This window comes from Nomascus leucogenys, chromosome 2 (genome assembly GCF_006542625.1).
Source record: "Nomascus leucogenys isolate Asia chromosome 2, Asia_NLE_v1, whole genome shotgun sequence".
Lineage (NCBI taxonomy): Eukaryota > Metazoa > Chordata > Mammalia > Primates > Hylobatidae > Nomascus > Nomascus leucogenys.
In genome coordinates, this window is record NC_044382.1 from 81,650,546 (window position 1) to 81,670,448 (window position 19,903).

The 19,903-nt window shown below is 47.7% G+C and overlaps 2 protein-coding genes across 5 annotated transcripts in view; one reads left to right on the forward strand and one right to left on the reverse strand.

Annotated features, from left to right (window-relative positions):
* Nucleotides 1-500: 500 nt before the first annotated feature.
* Nucleotides 501-17,432, reverse strand: UBFD1 (ubiquitin family domain containing 1). 3 transcript variants are annotated; one of them, XR_004026978.1, is made up of 8 exons: nt 17,077-17,303; nt 16,565-16,894; nt 15,160-15,368; nt 12,569-12,634; nt 12,106-12,211; nt 10,741-10,791; nt 7,762-7,844; nt 501-4,406 (listed from the first exon to the last, which is right to left on the reverse strand). XR_004026978.1 is itself a non-coding variant. In XM_012505459.2 (7 exons), the coding sequence occupies exons 1-7, from the start codon at nt 17,099-17,101 to the stop codon at nt 4,296-4,298; spliced, it is 930 nt and encodes a 309-aa protein (XP_012360913.1). In that variant the 5' UTR covers nt 17,102-17,432; the 3' UTR covers nt 501-4,295. The 3 variants fall into 3 exon arrangements, 1 of the variants encoding a protein (XP_012360913.1); XR_004026977.1 differs by having other exon boundaries at nt 10,721-10,791; XM_012505459.2 differs by lacking the exon at nt 10,741-10,791 and having other exon boundaries at nt 17,077-17,432.
* The window catches only part of EARS2 (glutamyl-tRNA synthetase 2, mitochondrial), a 35,111-nt gene continuing 32,639 nt past the window's right edge, over nt 17,432-19,903 (forward strand). For both annotated transcript variants that reach the window (XM_030799743.1, XM_030799751.1), the window contains exon 1: nt 17,432-17,639. In XM_030799743.1, the coding sequence (XP_030655603.1) occupies nt 17,501-17,639 (139 nt within the window). In that variant the 5' untranslated portion in view covers nt 17,432-17,500. The remainder of the gene's footprint in view (nt 17,640-19,903) is intronic.

The following is a 19,903-nucleotide window of genomic DNA, read 5'->3' on the forward strand; positions in this document are numbered from 1 at the left end:
GGCTCAAGTGATCCTCCCACCTTGGTGTCCAAAGTGCTGCGATTACCGGTGTGAGCCAGTGAGCCTGGCCCATTTTTTGGTAACAGATTTCTTCCTCCCGACTCCTGGGTCTTTATAGCTTGTGGCTAAATCTGTAGCTCCAATCTCAATGTTTTCTAAAACATGTCCTCGAAGGCTAAATGGCCAGGTGGGGTTGCCCAAGGCACTAGTCAGGAGGTGTGAGTACAGGGAGGCAGCTTCTCTTCCAACACGTGGAGGCCAGGGCCCACCAAGGAGCAGACCATGCTGCTCTAACAGGCGTGTGGCTCACTGTCACACCGGTCACTTTCACCATTTTGCAGAGTAAATGTCAACTGTTTCAGCAGAGAATACATCTGAATATACTTAAAGCCAAATAAGACCACAACTGGCAAAGAAATGGCTCCAGGTCCAATTCCAAATGTCGGTTAATCCCCAGTATGGATTAGGCGCATGAAGAATTGGAAGGAAAAAGAGACGCATTAATTATCAAACTTTAATCGATTGACTAATCTTACAGGATAAACAATAAGACAGCTAGTCAAGGTTACACTTTTAAAAAAAAATCCAGCAGCGCAAATCTAATAGACTAAATACGTTCATCTCCTCCCAAACAGGCATTTGATTTAAAAACAGAAACCAGAACAGAGCATACACCACAAGGAAACATGGTACTTACAAATATTGTCAAATAATTCTGCAGAACTCTTTAAGAAAAAAAAAAAAGGTTCTTAGAAATTGAGAAAGCAGTAGAACCACCCAGCCTGGCAGGTCAATCTACCAGATGTTCTGCACGTGAGAGGGCTCCCAACCACCTGTAGCTTCAGAAAGGCCGCCAGGCACTATTACGAAGGAAACAGGTGCAGATCCTAACTGGAGATGACTTTATCACAAAGCCTTAAGACAAAGGGACCATCCTCTTCCAAGACAACAGGTGTGAACAGAGGCAAGGAGCGATAGGAGAGGGCTCCCTCAGCAGATGGGTGGAAAGCAAGCCTGCCTTTGCACGGCCCTTGGCACACTCAATCTACCCCCTTTCCCTTCTCTGCCCCTGGCAAAGAAAGGCTGGGCAAGTGCAAGAGCTCAGAACGGCTCCTCCAGGCACATGGTTAAAGTAGGAGTAAGAGGAAAACGAGCCCCTTCTGGGTGAAATATGGCAACTTTTCTGAGACATGGCAACGAGGCAGAGTTAATCTCTTTGGCCCTCATCAGGTAAAGCAGCAACTAAGGAGCCTACTCAGGGCCTTACGTGGGCCCCTTCTATGTCCACAAGAAAGTGCATCCTTAGCTCAGTTCAACATTTAAAAAGAGCTAACGCTACTTGCAAAAGGCCCACCATGGATTCAAACACTTAATACCAAAGAGGTCCAGCAACTCGCGAGTCTGTCTGCATTCTGTGATCTGAAGAAGAGCTGAGGGGGGCCTGGCTCACAGGGTCACGTTCTTCTGCCAAGGCGCCTCAGGGAGGGAAAGAAAGGCATGATGATGTCTGTGAGCCAGAACCCGCAGGAGGACCACCGGTACAGATTCTAGAAGACAAAGAAGCCCTCAGGAGGCTCTGACAGGTGTCCAATGTGTAAGAGACGGCCACTCCCTCCATTTCTAGCTTCGAGTCAACACTGTTACAGCCACTCTCCAGAAACCAGCTCTTCCTTTATCCACCTGCACGCCCCCTGCCACAGTGAGGGAAAGATCTGGTCCCTCTGACAGTAAGGAAATTGTATAGAAATTATCCTGAGGAAAAAAAAAAACACTGTGACGCTACCTAAGAGTAAGAGTATTTCAATTTGCTTACACAGATTCAGTTAGTACACTCCAGACTGTAAGAAATGTATGAAGAGACTGCTCATGGAACTCAATGACTAACCAGTGAATACTACTGTGGCCCAGACACGATCAAAAACACTTCTCCCAGTGGCTTCTGGTGCTATGTCTGCTCTCCCGAGAGCTTCCAGCAAGGTCTTCCATGCAGACAGGGTGAGGAGCCACAGAGCTCAAGATTGCTGAAGCTGATTTAGTGAGCTCTGTAAAGCAATACTCAAACAGCTCCGTACGAAAAGGTGTCATTTACATTATTATTTATATATAGTATCTCGAAGTAAGGAAAAAAGCACCATTTTACTGAAAATAAAAAGGCTCACGCAGGCTTTGGTCCTCCTGAAATGACACCAGCCTGAGTGAGAAGCAGTTGGCCCTTGGGGAGTGGGGAGATGATGGAACGCTTGCTGTCACTGGCAAGAAGGGAGGCCAAGTGGCCCGGTGAGCCACAAGAATGGGGCAATAAGGGGAGCAAGTGGAGGGGCCTCAGAGAGCAGCCAGGCTAGTCTGGGGATGGGGCCACCTGCTCTGAGAGATCAAAAGTAGGTGTGCGGCACTGTCAGGACAAGTCTCTAGGACTGGGGCATTGGTAAACAAAAGGGGCAATGTCTGACCCGAGATGACGTTCTACTTAATGCATCTCATTTCCCCCGAAACCTGTCACCTGCAGACAGAGGCTTGGACAAGTAGCTCAGATGCACTCTTTTCCCCAGGAACTGCAGGCCGACAAGGACAGAAAAGCTGCAATGACTGCCCCTTTCTCAAGGGATGAAAAACAGGCTGTTTCTTGGATGCTGCACTTCACAAATATACTAATTGCCCCCAAAAAAGCAAAGAGTAGATTTTCCTGCCTAGATGCATCACTTGGCATTGACTACACCATGGAAAGCAAGAGTCTGTCTATGTGGGCTGGATTCCTGAACTACAGCTTAGAAGGGAAGGGCGTAGAATATCATCATTAACTGGCTCACAAGGAATAGTCATCTTGGGCGAACACATGCTAATACGTTTCACAGAATGAGGGGTGACAGCCTAGAATCCAAAATGTGACGTTTGGAACATTTCTCGCCAAACCTTACTATGAGAGCCTGCAACCAGTGAGAGGAGAACTGCAAAGACGGCAGCAGAGAAACAGCAAACAGCACAAAGGAGATAATTTACCAAGAGACTTTCCCTCCTTTCAGAGGCAACCAAGCCAGAAGGAGATGACAGAAGTTCACGTGTACAAAGAACAGAAGGGCTAAAACCAGAAGAAGGTGAGCTAATCATGAAAGCAATTTATCCCATTTTTGTTGTTCAATAACATTGGCCAACCTGCTAGGGTCAGATGTCTTCTTCAGAAAGGCAACATCTCTGAACCTGGGATAAAGGACACTTGAACTGAACGCATGAGCAGAAGGACCCAATGGAGAAGCGTAATTGAAATCATCCTTGGACTGCTTAAGAATTTCTTGAAAACTTCCAAAGAAAGAAGGTTATCTGGAGCTGCAGCTATATGGCTGTATAGTCTATCTTCTACCTGGCTCCTCCTAGAAGAGGCCTTTGTCTGCTTGGGAGCTGGGGCTGTTGAGTGGCACAGCCCAGGCACAACCATGCCAGGCTGGGCCTCTAGGCCAAGCTCAGTGAGGGGTGCAGACAATCATCCAACCAGCAATGAACTCCTTGGAGATGGGGGCCCAAAGGGCAAGACGTTTAAACAGGAGTCACTGGGAGATCCTCTGCTGCTCAACGAACACCACAGCAAGTGTGAGAGCTCCCTGCCCAAGACCGAGCAGCTCTTCCTCTCCCACCGTGCGTTCACAGGCAGCAGCAGCACGGCGGGAAGGAGCCCAGGAAAGGAAGCGTTGATGAGGTACCAAAAGAGGAACTGACATCTTTGGGTTCTTAAAACAAAAACTCAAATCGAGGAAGCGAGAGAATGAAAAAGGGAAAGAATTAAATCTGAATCAATGGACAGAAATATATGGCTTACTAACCCCCCCCCCATTTTGCATACAATTTTATACAAAAAAGGAAAAAAAAAACACCCCAACTCATTGCAATGCAGTCCAAATGTTTGCAACCAAAGATGTATGAAAATATTTCATATTTGCTTTTTTTTTAAAAAGCAAAGCTTTTGATCATTCCCTTGTCAACATAATTGGCAGATCTACTCTCAAACACACTTAAGAGTATTCCACACAACATGTTCGGAATTCAGATTTATTGATTTCCATCGTATTGACTTTAAAAATGGTATGAAGCTGACTGCAAGAAAGGGAACTGGTAATTTTAAGTTAAAATTAAGCTAATGGTGAAAGTACATCACCTCTGGCTTCAGTCACCACATCACCTCAGATTGAATATAGATTTTTTTATGAACAAAGTTCCAGAACTCTGAAATCCAGGGATGCTGCAGGCTTCTCCCGGCAATGTCCTTCACTTCGGGTCAGTCTCCTGGGCCAGAGGTGAAAGTGCTTTCAAAAATACTGCCATTTCCCCAGCACAGTGTCTTTGATTGCATCCACATATTGAGTTGGAACCCAGTACACCCAGTAGTAAGAGGCTTCCGTGGGGCCCAACTGAAACGCCTGGAAGGGAAAAAGGAAAACCAAGCGGTACTTCAGAGGTCGGGAGACCAAGCAGGCAGGACAAACATGGGGGAGGGTTGGGATGTGAATTAATTAAAAAGGGAAGAAAAACCAAACAAAACTTTGCACGTGGGGAGCATTCTTCTAACCAAAAACAAAAACAGGCAGGGTGAGGGTTAAGCTGAGCCAACCCTAAAGCAGCAGTTCTCAAACCTGAGTGGTCATCAGAGCCACCAGGAGGGCTTGTTGGAACATGGATCAGCAGGCTCCAACCCTGTGAAGTTTCTAATTTGGGGAGGTCTGGGCCTGAGAAACTAGCAAGCTCCCAGGTGATGCAACACTACTGATCCAGGGACCACAGTTGGAGAAATGTTGCCCTAGAAAACCTGTCACACATGCCCAAGAAAACAGGTATGAATGTTCATTGCAGCACTGTCTGAAACCACGAAAACCTGGGGCAACCTACATATCCATCAGTAAGGGAATGCAGAATTCCAAGTGACAAGGCTTAGTCACACCAATACTGGAGCTCTTTTTAAAGAGGTATCAACTGGGTCCATATGGATCTACAGTTAATACTGACAGATTCTTATGTTGAACCAAAGAAAAGCAAGCTGTAGAACAATACATGATACCATTTACGAAAACTGGAAGCACAAAACAGTACTCCATCTTGTTCGTGATACACGTGTAAATCAAAGAATGGATAGATGGGAAGGACGTACGTGACACATGATGATGGTAATGGGGGAGGGGAAGACAGTGGGGCCATCATTGCTGTGAATAAACTTTATTTCTTTTATTTAAAAAAATTAAAGCAAATTACAAAATATTTATAATTGCCACTTCTCAGTGATGGATATATGGGTTTGTGACAGTTATTCTCTTTCTTTTCTGTATGTTATTTTTATTTTTTCTGAGCTGGAGTCTCGCTCTGTTGCCCAGGCTGGAGTACAGCGGTGCAATCTCGGCTCACTGCAACCTCCGCCTCCCACTTTCAAGCGATTCTCCTCCCTTAGCCTCCCAAGTAGCTGGGATTACAGGTGTGCGCCACCATGCCCAGCTAAATTTTTATATTTTCAGTAGAGACAGGGTTTCACCATGTTGGCAAGGCTGGTCTTAAACTCCTGACCTCAAGTGACTCACCCGCCTCGGCCTCCCAAAGTGCTGGGATGGAAATGAAAAAGCACAGCCACAGTTTTCCAACTGTGAACGATGACATGTTAATTTAGCAGAGAAATGGCATCTGCCCAAAGAGATAACTAAGTACTTTCATTAGGACAAAGGTAAAGGTGTTTGGAAAAGAGAAGGGGGCTACTAGAGCTATCCTCTGCCAGAAATAACTCAAGAGAAATGAACACTTCAATGAAATACTAAGTCATTACCCGTCCACACCAATTCCTCCAAAGACGTCCAAAACAGTCCACTCAACTTCCTTGGACTCCCTACCACCAGGCTGCTTGAAAATTCAGGCTACAAACCCTACAGGGTGTGACTGGCAACACAAACTATTCAAAAAGGAGTGATGGGGCCCAGTTAAAAATATTCAAGTCCAACTGTTTTTTTTGTTTGTTTGTTTTTTGAGACGGAGTCTCTCTCTGTCACCTAGGCTGGAGTGTGGTGGCACGATCTCTGCTCACTGCAATCTTCACCTCCCAGGTTCAAGCAATTCAAGCAATTCTCCTGCCTCAGCCTCCTGAGTAGCTGGGATTACAGGGGCCCGCCACCACGCCCGGCTAATCTTTGTAATTTTAGTAGAGACGGGGCTTCACCATGTTGGTCGGGCTGGTCTCGAACTCCTGACCTCATGAACCGCCCACCTCAGCCTCCCAAAGTGCTGGGATTACAGGCATGAGCCACTACGTCCGGCCCAACTGTTAAAACAGAAAAAAATAACTGACCAGGCCAAACCAATCTGTCTGCAATCCTTGTAATAAAGACTACAGAGAGAGGGCTGGGCATGGAGGCTCACGCCTGTAACCCCAGCACTTTGGGAGGCTGAGGTGGGCGGATCACCAGGTGAAGAGATTGAGACCATCTTGGCCAACATGGTGAAACCCCATCTGTACTAAAAATACAAAAATTAGCTGGGTATGGTGGCGCGAGTCTGTAATCCCCGCTACTCAGGAGGCAGAGGCAGGAGAATCGCCTGAACCTGGGAGGCGGAGGTTGCAGTGAGCCGAGATAGCGCCACTGCACTTCAGCCTGGTGACAGAGCGAGATTCCGTCTCAAAAAAAAAAAAAAAAAAAAAAAAAAAAAAAAAGACTACAGAGAGAGTAGGGGTGGAAGGGCTGCTAGGGGACATCATCACTTCCAGAAGACAAAACCCCAGGAGCCCCGCAGCCTAGGGACTGCACTCCCAGGTACAGCCTTGCTACAGCAGCACTAGGCAGGATGCCAACAGGGCTGCCTCCCTTGCCCACCATACTTTAAGCCCCTTTGATTTTTTTTCTATAGCAAGAGGATCTTCCAACGCATCTCTCTGCCTGGGACTTGTTATCCCAATCTACTGGTCAAACCACTAGTTCCTTCTTTTCCCTGGGATGCGCTGATGTGGCTTCATCACTATAGGATGGACACTGAAAGGTCTGCCTCCTTGGATGAACAATGGCAGGAGGCCCCGCCCTCACATTACAGCTCCTCAGGCCAGGCCCCTGATGGGCAACTGCAGGATCAACTTTGTTATCAATGTGGCTCCTCCAAAGAGCGCTGGGAAAATTTTGGAAACTTTGCCTAAGCTGCTCATTTTACCGGATGAATGAATTTTTTGCTTTGTTCTGCAGGCCTGCGGAACACCTCCAAACACTGTGTCTTGGGAAAGAGTAGCCTGCTCTCTGCAGAGTGGGCTCTATGCAGAACAGATGCTCCACAGAGCCTGTCCTCCCCATGAGGCCCTCAGCCACTGGGCCTGGAAGAGCGGCGTCATTATTACAGAAAAGAGGCTGCCTGGTGCCCTCACCAACACCAAGGCTAAGGGCAAGTTTTGTTTTATAAGCAAGACAAAACTTATAATGAAAATCCACAAGCCATTCCTCCTCTTTATATTTATTTTCCTGGTCTAGAAACAACACATGACAAGAGGGAGGCAAGAGAGACTTTTCTAAAAGAGGTAAGAGAAAACATATCCCCTTTAAACTGATGGAAGGTGTGTGTGGGGGGGTGCAAAATAAACAGAACTAGGAATAGAGGCCATGGATTCAGTTCCAAGTAGATGAAGAAAACATCAGGGTCTTAAAAAAGTGCATCTTCTGAAGACTGAGTTTTCTTCCATTAAACAAGCTCAGTTAAAACTGTTTCCTGCCAGGTGAAGTGGGAGTCTAGTGAGAGAGGCTGGACTCAGCCAGCGCTACTTACCATCATGTGGTAGTCTTCATGTCCTTCGATAGGTTCACTGACCACATTTTTTATGGAGCCCATGGGCAATTTCTCAGTCCGCTCTAAGTTGAGAGGGATTACAGTGATTATTCAAAGGGCCCTCCTGTTCTAACTCCTCTGACTCAGCAGTCCCTCATCAGGGCTGGTGGCTGCGGGATCTACAGTAAACTCAAGTGACTGGCGCCATGCCCTCTGGGGACAACACGACAGGGTCTTCTGACCAGTGCACATAGGGCTTTGTGTGAGAGCTGGGAACTCTGTAGGAGCAAGTGGGAAACTGGGTTTGGCAAAGGTATGGTAAAGGTCTCTGAGGGCAGAAATGTATCTTCCCTGGGATTATTTTTTTAAAGTCTGATGGTTAATAAATATCCAAGAAAGGCCGGGCGCGGTGGCTCACGCCTGTAATCCTAACACTTTGGGAGTTAGGATTTGGCCACGGTGGGTGGATCACCTGAGATCAGGAGTTCGAGACCAGCCTGGCCAGCATGGTGAAACCCCGTCTCTACTAAAAACACAAAAAATTAGCCAGGCGTGGTGGTGGGCACCTATAATCCCAGCTACTCAGGAGGCTGAGGCACGAGAATCGCTTGAACCCGGGGGGCAGAAGTTGCAGTGAGCCGAGATCATGCCACTTGACTTCAGCCTGGGCCAAAGAGCAAAACTCCATCTCAACAAAAAAATAATAAATATAAAATAAATAAATAACAAAGAAATTCCTTCGTAACTTTATGCAAGCCCAGCATTGGCTAAGGTCTTGGGCAGTAGGGAGAGTCAAGAGGCCTAAGAACAAAGAGGCAACACGTTCCCCTGTGGTTCTCACAAGGGAAGGGGAGTGGCCTGGGTTTTAGGGCTAGATTCTACACCACTACCCTGCTCCCTTCCCGCACCTCCCTCCTCGACTCCTCCGCACTCTATTCACACACTTTTATGAAGTTCTCTTAAAACATTTATAACCTCTCGTGATTAACACTTGAGATACCACTGATCACATGGGGTCAGAAGACATTGAGGCAAGTTTGAGGAGGATGGCAGGTAAGAGAGGGCGGCAGCAAGGGATGCCTGGAGTGAGATGAGACTGCCGGGAGTGAGCCAAGTGAAGCGGGACTGGGTGAGGTCAGGGGAGGCGAGGTGCATCTGCACAATGGGACATGGCCACCCTGGAGCAGCAGACACCTCAGGGATGGGGGCGCAGGGGGATGGGGGGAGGCTCAGCAAACAGCTAAACCAAGTGGAAAAAAACTTGCAGCCTTTGCAGAAAGAAAAATCTGGAAAGGTAGAGTCTAAAAATAGATAAGTTGGCCAAACAGACTAGGAATTTAGAGACCAGGGTTCTGGTCTAGCTGGGGACTTAAGACATTTTACTTCAGTTCTGTGGGCCTCAGTCTCTGAAAAATGGGGGCTGGGGAGAAGGGACCTGAAGATGTTTATTTCGGTTTGGACTTCTAGTGGCTCTACAACAGTGGGCCCTAAAGCAGGACCTGGGCAGCAGTTGTCTTTAAGATGGAAACTTTTAAAACACCTTTCATCCTGAAATGTCTGGAGATTTCACAAAAATATACAACAGATTTCTGGCTTCTCTTGAAAACTCCAAAAATTGGGCAATTCTGGACCTACACTCCTGATCACTACATCAGACCTTCAGCCAGATTCAACTTTCCTACGAGCAGGATACATGCTCTCCTCCAGCAGCTTCCGGTTTCCTGCCTGGAGCTTGTTCTCATTCTTTTGAGGCTGTTAGTACTGCCTCCTCCTACACAAGCTAGCAGAGTTTAGTCAAGAGTAGCAGCCCTTAAGGGTCACTTACTCAGCAAAGCGCCCCACGGAGAGGCCAACTCGCTGCTGGGATGGTAATTCCATAGCTGCTTCTTCTTGCCAGCGGAAAGACGAAGCCAGTGGCTAGTAGCCAACTCCCAGAACAAGCTGTCCTCTTATGAGTGCTTATGACACTTAGGTAACAGGACTGGGCAAGTGGCAAGAGTGCCTGCCCCTTGGGCTCCAGAGGTACAGTGCTATGGGTGGGAATGAGAGTCTTAACCTTGTTCAGCCCTATAAAACATGAGTGGTTCTGGCCATGCTCCTCAACACAACTGGTGAGTAAGGAGACTTTCAAGGGCTCAGAAGCCCCAACATATTGAGCTTCTTCTCGAGCTCTACCTTTAGGCCAAAGCAGGAAGGCGGCTACTCCTACTAGCAAAAAGAAAACCTCCAATACAGGGTCAGGAAGTTCTTGTTCTATCAGTTCCTGCAGTTATGATGTGTTCCCTATACAACTTCCTGACACAGAAATATTCCCCGAGGAACCAACGAGCACTTACAGACTTAGTTCCCATCCAGACTTCTCTGCCTGCACCTATCCTCATGGCAGGGTCTTTCCAGGTCAGCCTTAGCAACTGCCTTCAATGAGGCTGCCCACAAGCAAAAGTAGAGGTCCAGAAAGAGACAGGAAGTCTATGCACTTCAGCAAGTGAATGTGATGAGACAGAACTAAGCAAAATCACCTGCAAAGTCGACAGAGGCTGGGCAGCTTACTACTGATAAGGGGAAGATGGACAGGCCCTGCAGAAGAGAATGATCTAGCAGAGGGTTCAAAGGCCCTTGCAAAAACTCGGGGGAACCCTCAGATATTCTGCAAAACTTGCTTTGACCATGCAGTTAGAGTTGAATGTGAAATGAAGAAAATAGCAAGTTATCATAAAATTGATAGAAAACTCAAGCATTTTTGGCATTTCAATTTTTGTTCATTTTAACAATCAGTATAGGGTTGAACACTGATTTTTCTGTTTTAGATGATTAAAAACTCTCTCTCCCCACCACCCCTGCCCCGATTATTCTCCATAAAACTTGGTCCCATTTTAAGTGGAGTCTCACTAAATGGTCTGTCCCTGAAACCAGTGAACGTCAGATGATGGGACCCCCTATACTTCTCTTTAGCATTTACCTCGAACACTGAATACCTACAGTGCTGGCCAGAAACAGGTGATTTAGGCATGTTCGGTTCCCTCCAGGAATCTAACAGGGGGACAGACAAGTCAGAGAGTAATGAGTGCTCTGGGAATATAAACGAAGCGCTCTATGAACAGAAGCGGCAGCAAGTCATTTGGAGGGTGGGGGGAGAATCAAGGAAGGCTTCATTCGGAGAGGACATTTAAGTAGGGCCTTGGAAGATTTTATTAATAACAAGGAATGGGAAGAAGGCATTCCAGGTAAGGGCACAGCATGAGCAAAGACAAGGAGCTGTGCAAAGCACACTGGGAGCTTCACAGAGAGATGCGGCTGAAATACACAGGGGACCACAGGGCAAACCGGCCAGAAGCTGGAACCAAAATTTAAACTAAGGCCCAGTATTGAGAACACTGAACGCTATGGTTAGGCATTTGAATGTGTCCTTAAACAGCCAAAGGTCCTTGAGCACGGGTACCCAGGATAAAAAGCAGTAGGTAAGATGGACAGGACAGAAGAATACACAGATGGGGCAGTGAAACAGAGTAATTTGCTTTGAACAGACCAAGTTTAAAGATGCTTGGGAACTTTAACTGGCACAACAGTGTGGCAAAGAAAAGGACAGACAGTTCTGCAGTGTAACTGACAAGACTTTGTAACCATCTGGGGGAAGGGAGAGGGAGGACAGTCAGAGACACTTCCCAGCAAACAGCAAGGCTGATCCAGACACCGTGCACAGGCAGGGGTGGGGCAGGCAGAGGGCAACCAGGCGGGGAGGGAGAGGCAGATTCCTCGGCAGCGGTTAGGAAAACTTCACCTACTATAGGGTCAAACTCTGACCTACAGGGGCCAGGCAGGTGACAAATGAACAAAGCTGGCTACTTCTAAGATAAATGGGACCATGAGGACTGTAGTATGGCCCACTGGAAACCACCACTCGGCTCTAGTGGATCGATGCCATGTGAGAATGCAGGCCCCAAAGGGCCAGATCATTTGAGTTTTCAAGAGAAGCCAAAAAAAAAAAAAAAAATCAGATTAAGTGAAATCTCCCAATTTTTACAGATTATGTGTCATCCCACAAAACATTTTTCTGTGGACCAGATTTGGCCCTTGGGCCACGTGTTTGGGACCTCCGAATCTGTGTGCAACTGAAGAGCCAATGTTTGGTGGATCAGCCCTGAGATCAGACTGAAAACAACGAGGGAAAAGGGTCCAAACAAAAGGCGAACGTCTAAAAGCAAATTTAAAAGCCAGAAGCAAGCAAAGCACAGTGGAGAGAGAGAGAGGTTTCAGGAGGAGGGGCGGAATCGCACTCTAAAATATGAGTGCTGCTGGGTGCCAGAGGCAGGCAGTGGGCCAGCAAGGAGGCGAGGAAGAACATACCTTTAGTGCCAATCCACAGCTGGTCTTGTTCTAGTTTAAAGGTGAGTCTCACTTTTCCTCCAGATTTATTGTACATGCCAGACAGCGGTACCGTTGGCAGGCGCTCCTGAAGGCACAAGAGCATGGTTAAGAGATGGAGGGATGGTCTGAAAAAAAGAGAAGGGGGCCAGGCGTGGTGGCTCACGCCTGTAATCCCAGCACACTGGGAGGCCAAAGCGGGCGGATCGCCTGAGGTCAGGAGTTGGAGACTAGCCTGGGCAACATGGTAAAACCCCGTCTCTACTAAAAATACAAAAATTAGCCAGGTGTGGTGGTGCACCCCAGCCTGGGCGACAGAGCAAGACTCCGTCTCAAAAACAAAAAAAAAAAAAGGGAAAAAAGAGAAGGGACAGGATTGGAGGAACCTCAAGTCAGACGGTGGGGCTGCCTCATTTTCAGAATGCTCACAAGAAATCTGCCTTACCTGGGCACCCTTAACAGATGGCATCACATCTTCAGGTTTTCCTTTATCCAACACTTTCCTGTGTTGCTGTAAGTCAGAAGAGAGAATGAAATGAAACAGCTGACTACATTTAGTCGTGTTACTATTCCCTTGAAAGAGAGGATGAAGAAAGTCTTAGTGTTTTGGCTCAAAAGCTTTTAATGACAACAGACTATGGATCCTTTGAAACTATAGCACAGTGCTGTCCAGCAGAACTTTCTGGGAGGGCGAGTATGTTCGTACCTGCGCTAGCCACTACCTACTGCTGTGACTATTACACACTTGAAATGCAGCTACTATGACTGAGGAACTGAATTCTTAATTTCATTTTAACCAGCCACATGTAGCTTGCTACCATATTAGATATCAAAGTTCTACAGCAAACGGGATTTCCAGATTGCCCTTCCCCCTCAAAAAAAAAAAAAAAAATCACCACTGAAATGATTAAACCATCAAACTAAAGAGGGCGACAAAGGGTGTTGCTCTCCTAGCAGACAAAAGATGGCACCCACCTTTTTCAACTTAAACTCCCAGAGAACACTATAAGATGCTGGTAATCCGTCTAACTGCCTAGAAGGAGCAGTTCTTCAACAAATGGAGACCCAGCCCATCGCCGAAGTTTTCCCCACTGCCCTACCCTTAACTCCAGCTAAACAGGAACCTGGAAGAGCCACCTTTCAGAAAGAAATGCTTATTACTCTATAACCTGACATTAAGAAGCCTCTAAACTCCACCCCTACCGCCTGCCCCAAGAACTCTGAGGCAGCTCTTTAAGGATTCTAAGTTCAGGGCCCCTTAAACAGCTCTCCTGCCTGGCCCAAATGCCTGAGTCTTCTTTCTTCTCCATCTGTGGCCTTATAGGCACAGCCACTGCTTGGTAAAGCTGGAACTAGGGGACAATGAATGGATAGAAGATAACAATTTAATCAAATGTAAGCACTAGGCAGCCACAAGCCACCCCAAATCCTCACTGGCATGGTGGAATCCATCTGGGAGGAATAAACTCAGCACTGCCAGACTGCTAGCAAAAAGTCACTCCAGACATCAGCCCCAGACCCCTTAATAAGCTGATAAAAAGGCAAGGGACTATCTCCCTCTCATTAGGTCATGCGATGCGTCATAATTGGCCTCAATGAAACACAGCAGCATGGGCTGGAAGTACAATTCGAGTCACACCTTTCAAGTACCTTTTTAACAAGATTTCCTGTACTGTGGAGAACAGTTCTAGGCCTGTTAAGCTACCAACAGTAACTAAAAGCCTGTATTTAAGAGGCATGTTATGCTCCAAGGGTGTGATCAGTGCGACCACTCCTATCTGACGTGCTCACATTTCACTATTTCATACATGTGGCAAAGGAAAATAGGAATATGAGAAGAAACTCAATTGGTTTCAAGACACTGCGACCCCATATGTGGGGGTGAAGTCTCCAAATCAACACCTTTTAGATAATATAGGTTTACAACCCCTTATCTGAAACCCTAGAGTTTTGAACTTTCAGGGTTTTGGAAGTTTTATAAAGATAACATTGCTTTCAAATACATAACAATCTTCTCTGTGGGGTCTGGGGCAGTACCTTGTCACCAAAGAGGAAAATTCACACTAATTCTGGTCAGGTTTTGCTGTTAAATTTACAAAAACACTTTTCGTTTTTATACTCCTTTGGGGTTTTGGAAGCACACATGGGGGATTATGGATCTGGAACACAAACTGTGTCCTTCTTTTACTGTTGGTCATATATCTTAGTGTCTATGGTCACTAAATGATGTTGATTCAAGTTGATCTACTCTACTTGGGACACAGTTGAGAATACCTGTTTTCCTTGGAACACTAGGAAGAATGATCAGGAGGCTACACAACAATCAGTAGAATTTGCCAGGTAAAAAGATAACAAGTGATGATTCTTACAACCTGTTCCTTCCATAGTAAAATAATCTCACTTTTCCTCATTACATAAAAGAATGTTAATGGCTATGATGAGCAAAAGACAAGGCAGGATCTCTTGCAGCCAAAAGAACAGAGAACGTAAAAAATCAAGCTCCTATTTCATAGATCAGGACAAAAAAATACATAAACAAATCCATCAGTGTAGTTGTCTTCCTACTCAGCTTCATTCAGCTTCCTGAAACGGTCAGTTTTAGAGGAACCTCCGAGAGTTGTTGATTTCCATGCCTGGCCAGGCTTGTTGACTTGGGGAAAGCCACAAACCAAAAAGCCAAATGTAAACACTTGTACAAAATGAGGGCTTACTTCTAGTACTGGTAGTTTTCTCTGGCACTAAATAGGAGAGAGAAACCCACGTCTGATTCCTTTCAACACATGGTCTGAAGCCTCCCTTTACCAAGGTCTTATCCTAAAGTAGGTAGACTTGAGACACACTGACCCGCCAGATGAGACAAAGTTGCAAATCTCAGGTAGTTGTCACCTCCACTCTGCGGCACCCAACTGCTGCCATAAATTTCCATCATGGGCCCTGTCCAAAAAGGAGCTTATTCTAGGGAGAATATAACCAGCCAAGGCTCAAGAGGACAAAGCCTCAAATTTCTCAGGACCAGGAAGCACAAGATGGACTCACTTTCTGCCTGCAGAGAGGCTCCTTCTTGTTCTCTTCGGCCTTTGCATCCTGCTGCGCAGCATCTTTGGGTGTGTTTACTGCTAAAACATCGTTGATGGTGGAGCCAACCACCATGATCTTGGCTCCACTGGTCACTTTTATTTCTCTCAATGTTTTATCCTCGGGGACGAGTCCCTTATACATGACTTTCTGCATGGCAGGCGGGAGACCTTGGGAAAAGGTAGAAGGTGGACAGTGAAAGGAAGGAAGGAAAGAAAAATGTATGGATACTACACAGCTCTTTAGTAACAGACCAAAAAGTGAATACTGACTCCACCACCTATTAGCTTTGTGAACTTGGGAGATTTACAACCTCTGAACCCCTCAGTTTCTAGAACTGTAGAAGACTTACAAGAGTACATCCTTCTGTACAGACTTGTTTCAAGGATTAAGAGACCAATGTGGGGCATTTAGTACGGTGCCTAGCATTCAGTAATTGTCCAATAAGTATTAGCTCTCATTCTTTCCAAGTTGTTCCTCAGTCATCTGAATCATTCAAATATTAAGTGAGAATCCACAGGCATCAGAGCTACAGAAGCCAATAGAGACAAAACTCCTGTTCTTAATGGAGTTTACAAGGCTACATGTAGAAAGCTTCAAAAAAAAAAAAAAAAAAAGTTCAAGGACAGGAGTGATGGCTTATGCCTGTAATCCCAGCACTTTGGGAGGCCGAGGAGGGCGGATAAAATAAAAAAAATTAGCCAGGCGGGATGGCAGGCGCCTGTAATCCCAGCTACTCGGGAGGCTGAGGCAGGAGAATCGTTTGAACCTGGGAGGTGGAGGCTGCAGTGAGCAGAGATCGTGCCAGTACACTCCAGCTTGGGCAACAGAGCAAGACTCCGTCTCAAAAAAAAAAAAAGAAAGAAAAAGAAAAAAGAAATTTCAGATGGCAAAGAGCTATAAACAAGGTAAAATTAAGAAACAGAATCAACTGTGAAAAACCAGCATCAAAATCAATAGCAATGTTTCCTAAACCTCACTTAGAAGAATTGCCTAAGATATTTGCTAAAAATAAATTCCTGGCTACATCCCAGACCCACTGAATCAGAATCTCCTGGGAAAGGGCCCGGAAGCTGTAAAACAAGTGCCTTAGGTGATTTTTTAATTAGAGACGTCAGAGCAACATTAATGAGAAACTGGGGCCTAAACGTCAGACTTCGGCTTCCATCCCAGCTCTGCAACTTACTAGCTCTATAAACTTGAGTCTCTTTCCCCAGCTGAGTAATGGGCATCCAAGTATCCTTCAGAAGATTGCTGTGAGGATGGGGGGACCTGATGCAAGGAAAGCCACCAGATGCCTAGCAGGGTGCAAGGGCCATCAGGAGGCGGGGTGGGGAAGACTGGCTGTCAGCGCCACAGGAATTACCTGTAATCGAGTGGATCTTCTGTTTCAGCTCGGAACCTGTGCTGTCCAGGGGGAACTTCACGTCATGCTTGGTCTTGTTCCAGATGATCTTCAAGTCCACCAGCTCCCTGCCCGCGCCGCCGCCCGCGTCTTCGCCGTTGCTGACCGAGGCCTGGGCTGCGGGGTTCCCAGGGGGCTGGGCCGGGGCCGGCTGCAGGCTGCCTCGTGCGGCGCCGGAGTCCTCCGCCGCCGCTCCCGCCGCGGCTTCAGCCTCCACGCAGTTGAGGGGCCGCGCGGGAGCCTCAGTCGCCACGGTCTCGGCCTCCGTGTCCATGCCAGGTTCCTCCATGCCTGCAAGGGGGTTAGGGGGTGGGCGCTCGCCGCGGGCTGGGCTTGGGAACGGACGCTGTCCGGGCGCCGCCGGACCTCCGTTCCCGAGCCGCGGTTCTCCCTCCCGGGCCGGGCCGCATCCCCCAGAGGAGCGCCCGCAACCTCAGCCCGGGCCCGGCGCCCGCTACCCCCGCCGCACTCACCATCCGGGGCCCCGGCCGCCGCCATGATGATTGTGTACAACACCCACCGCTCCCGCAGAGGCCGCTGGGAAGAGGCGAGCTGGCTGAGATTGGCCCCCGCAGCAGCCCCTAATCTCTCACAGCCCGGCCGGAAACAGGTGGAGGTTTCTATGGAGACCCGCCTCCTCCGCTCCCTGGTCCGGCCCCTGCCACGCTTTCGCTTTCCCAAGCCGAAGGGGGCGGGTCCGGGAAATAGCCCTTTCTCTGGGCTCTGCCCCCTGGTGGCGAGTGCGGCCGCAGCCGTCCGGGGGGAAGTGGGCTTTCGCGCTAGGAGGCCTGTGACTTTAAGGGGCAGGGCTGCTCTGGCTGTGGCGGAGGCCGATTGGCTGGAAGCAGTTCCCGGAAGTGACGCAGGGAGAAGCCCACGCGTGCTATTCCATCCCACATGGCGGCGCTCCTGAGGAGACTGCTGCAGCGCGAGAGGCCTTCGGCGGCCTCTGGCCGCCCCGTAGGACGGCGCGAGGCCAGCCTGGGCACTGATCCCGGGGTTGCGGTGCGAGTGCGGTTCGCTCCCAGCCCCACAGGTAACTTGGCGGACGTGACGCTACAGGCCGAGGCCCCCTGTCCCGTCTCCGCCTCCCGAATGTTCCCGAATGAACCCTTTCCGGTGGTGTCAGAGTGGGCGGGCGGAAGAGGGTTAAGGCAGCGCGAGCCCATTTTACGGAGGCGGCAACTGAGGTGCAGGAGCGGAAATAATTCAGATTGCCAGGAGTTTCTTTGTGTTTTATGTGCCATCCCATCTCTTTCGATCTTTTTTTCATGCATTCCATACATGTGTATTGATGACAAACTGACAGGTGTTGTAGACGCTGGGATACAGTGATCATTGAGAAAGGTAGGGGCCTTGCTCTGTAGAAGTCTGCATTCTAGTGGCTGCTGCAGACACTTACAAAAATAAATGTAATTTTAGAGTCACATGTGCCATGCGGGAAGTGAAACAGGATAGGAGACTGGGGGTTAAGAAGGACGCTCCAGAAGGCTTTACTGAGCAGGTAACATTTGAGCTGAGATCCAAATGACAAGAAGGAGCACGCTATGTGAAGCCTATAGAAGGAAACTTCTGGAGGCCAGGCGCGGTGGCTCATGCTTGTAATCCCAGCACTTTGGGAGGCCGAGGTGGGTGGATCACTTGAGGTCAAGTGGATCACTTGAGAGCAGTCTGACCAACATGGTGAAGCCCCGTCTCTGCTAAAAATACAAAATTATCCGGGCATGGTGGCGCATGCTTGTAATCCCAGCTACTTGGGAAGCTGAGGCAGGAGAATCGCTTGAACCTGGGAGGTGGAGATTGCAGTGAGCCAAGATCGCGCCATTGCACTCCAACCTGGGCAACAAGAGCGAAACTCTGTCTCAAAAAAAAAAGGAACCTTCTGGGTAGAGGAAATCGCAGGTACCAAGGCACTGTGCTAGTGCTGTTGGGAGCTTAGCAAGCTAGAGGGTGACAGAAGCCCATTGTATAGCCTGTTGGAGATCTTGTCAGGGCCTTCTGGTTCCCACCAGTAAGGCTACCTTCTACCTTCTCTGCACGGAGTATGCCTCTCATCCCAAATCCCAGGATGAACATACAAGGATCTTTGTGGTAAAATTCCAGCTATACATGACAGGATCTTAATGGCAGGCAGTATAGCATAGAGCAGTGCCTTTCAAACCATCTGTTGTGGAAGTGCTGGTTTTAAATTTCCAATCGTGTATCAATGTTTGCACAAAATTAATATAAATTAATGACCAGAAAAATAAAATTTTGAAAACATCCAAAATACAAACTGATCTCTTTTTATTTGGGTTAGCAGAGGTAAAATCATTCTGCCAGATTGCTATGTAAGTTTCTACAGCCTGGCCAACATGGCGAAACCTTGTTTCTACTAAAATACAAAAATTAGCCGGGCATGTGGCCCAGGCCTGTAATCCCAGCTACTCAGGAGGCTGAAAATCGTTTGAACCCAGGAGAAAGGTTGCAGTGAGCTGAGATCGTGCCCCTGCACTCCAGCCGGGGTGACAGCGAGACGCCATCTCAAAACAACAACAACAAAAGTTTCTAAACCTTTACTCAGTTTCTGTACTTGATTGTGAACTGACAACTGTTTTCAGACCAGCACTGGATTGCACACTTTGCTTTGAAGAGCACTTATGTAGAATGCCAAAGCCTGGGATTGCCTGGGTCCAAATTTCTGTCTTGGCCACTTATTAGATGTGTAACTTACTAGATGTGCAAATTATTATTGTTATTTTGAGACAGGGTTTGGCTCTGTCGCCCAGGCTGGAGTGCAGTAGCGCAATCTCGGCTCACTGCAACCTCGGCCTCCAGGGCTCGAGTGATCCTCCCACCTCAGCCTCCCGAGTAGCTGGGACTACAAGTGTGTGACCACTATGCCCAGCTAATTTTTGTATTTTCTTGTAGAGATGGGGTTTTGCCATGTTGCCTAGGCTGATCTCGAACTCCTGAGCTCAAGTGATCCACCTGCCTTGGCCTCCGAAAGTGCTGGGATTATAGGTGTGAGCCACCGCACCTGGCCTAAATGTGCAAATTATTTAATGAATCTGAGCCTCAGTTTTACCATTTGTCAAAACGAGGGCTAATAATAGCATCTGTCTTATGGGGTTAAGCTCATGCAGCCGAACCACTTAGCAAGGTCTAGTACACCCAGAAAGCACTTAATAAACAGCCTTTATTATGATGGTTGTACTTCTCATTTCCTTGCTCATTTGCGGGAAAAGCCCATGTGGGAAAGGCTTTTGACTATAAACAGATAAAAAAAATTATCAGGCACAGATCATTACAGTAGCTGAA

Bases quoted from the DNA above. Each gene is read 5' to 3' on its own strand.
- UBFD1 (XM_012505459.2), bottom strand. From the start codon at position 17,101: ATGGCGGCGGCCGGGGCCCCGGATG. The intron at 15,369-16,564 runs GTAATTCCTGTG...CCTTTTCCCAAG, and splicing joins GAAGATCCACTCGATTACAG to GTCTCCCGCCTGCCATGCAG. The intron at 4,407-7,761 runs GTAAGTAGCGCT...TTTCCCTTCCAG, and splicing joins ATGAAGACTACCACATGATG to GCGTTTCAGTTGGGCCCCAC.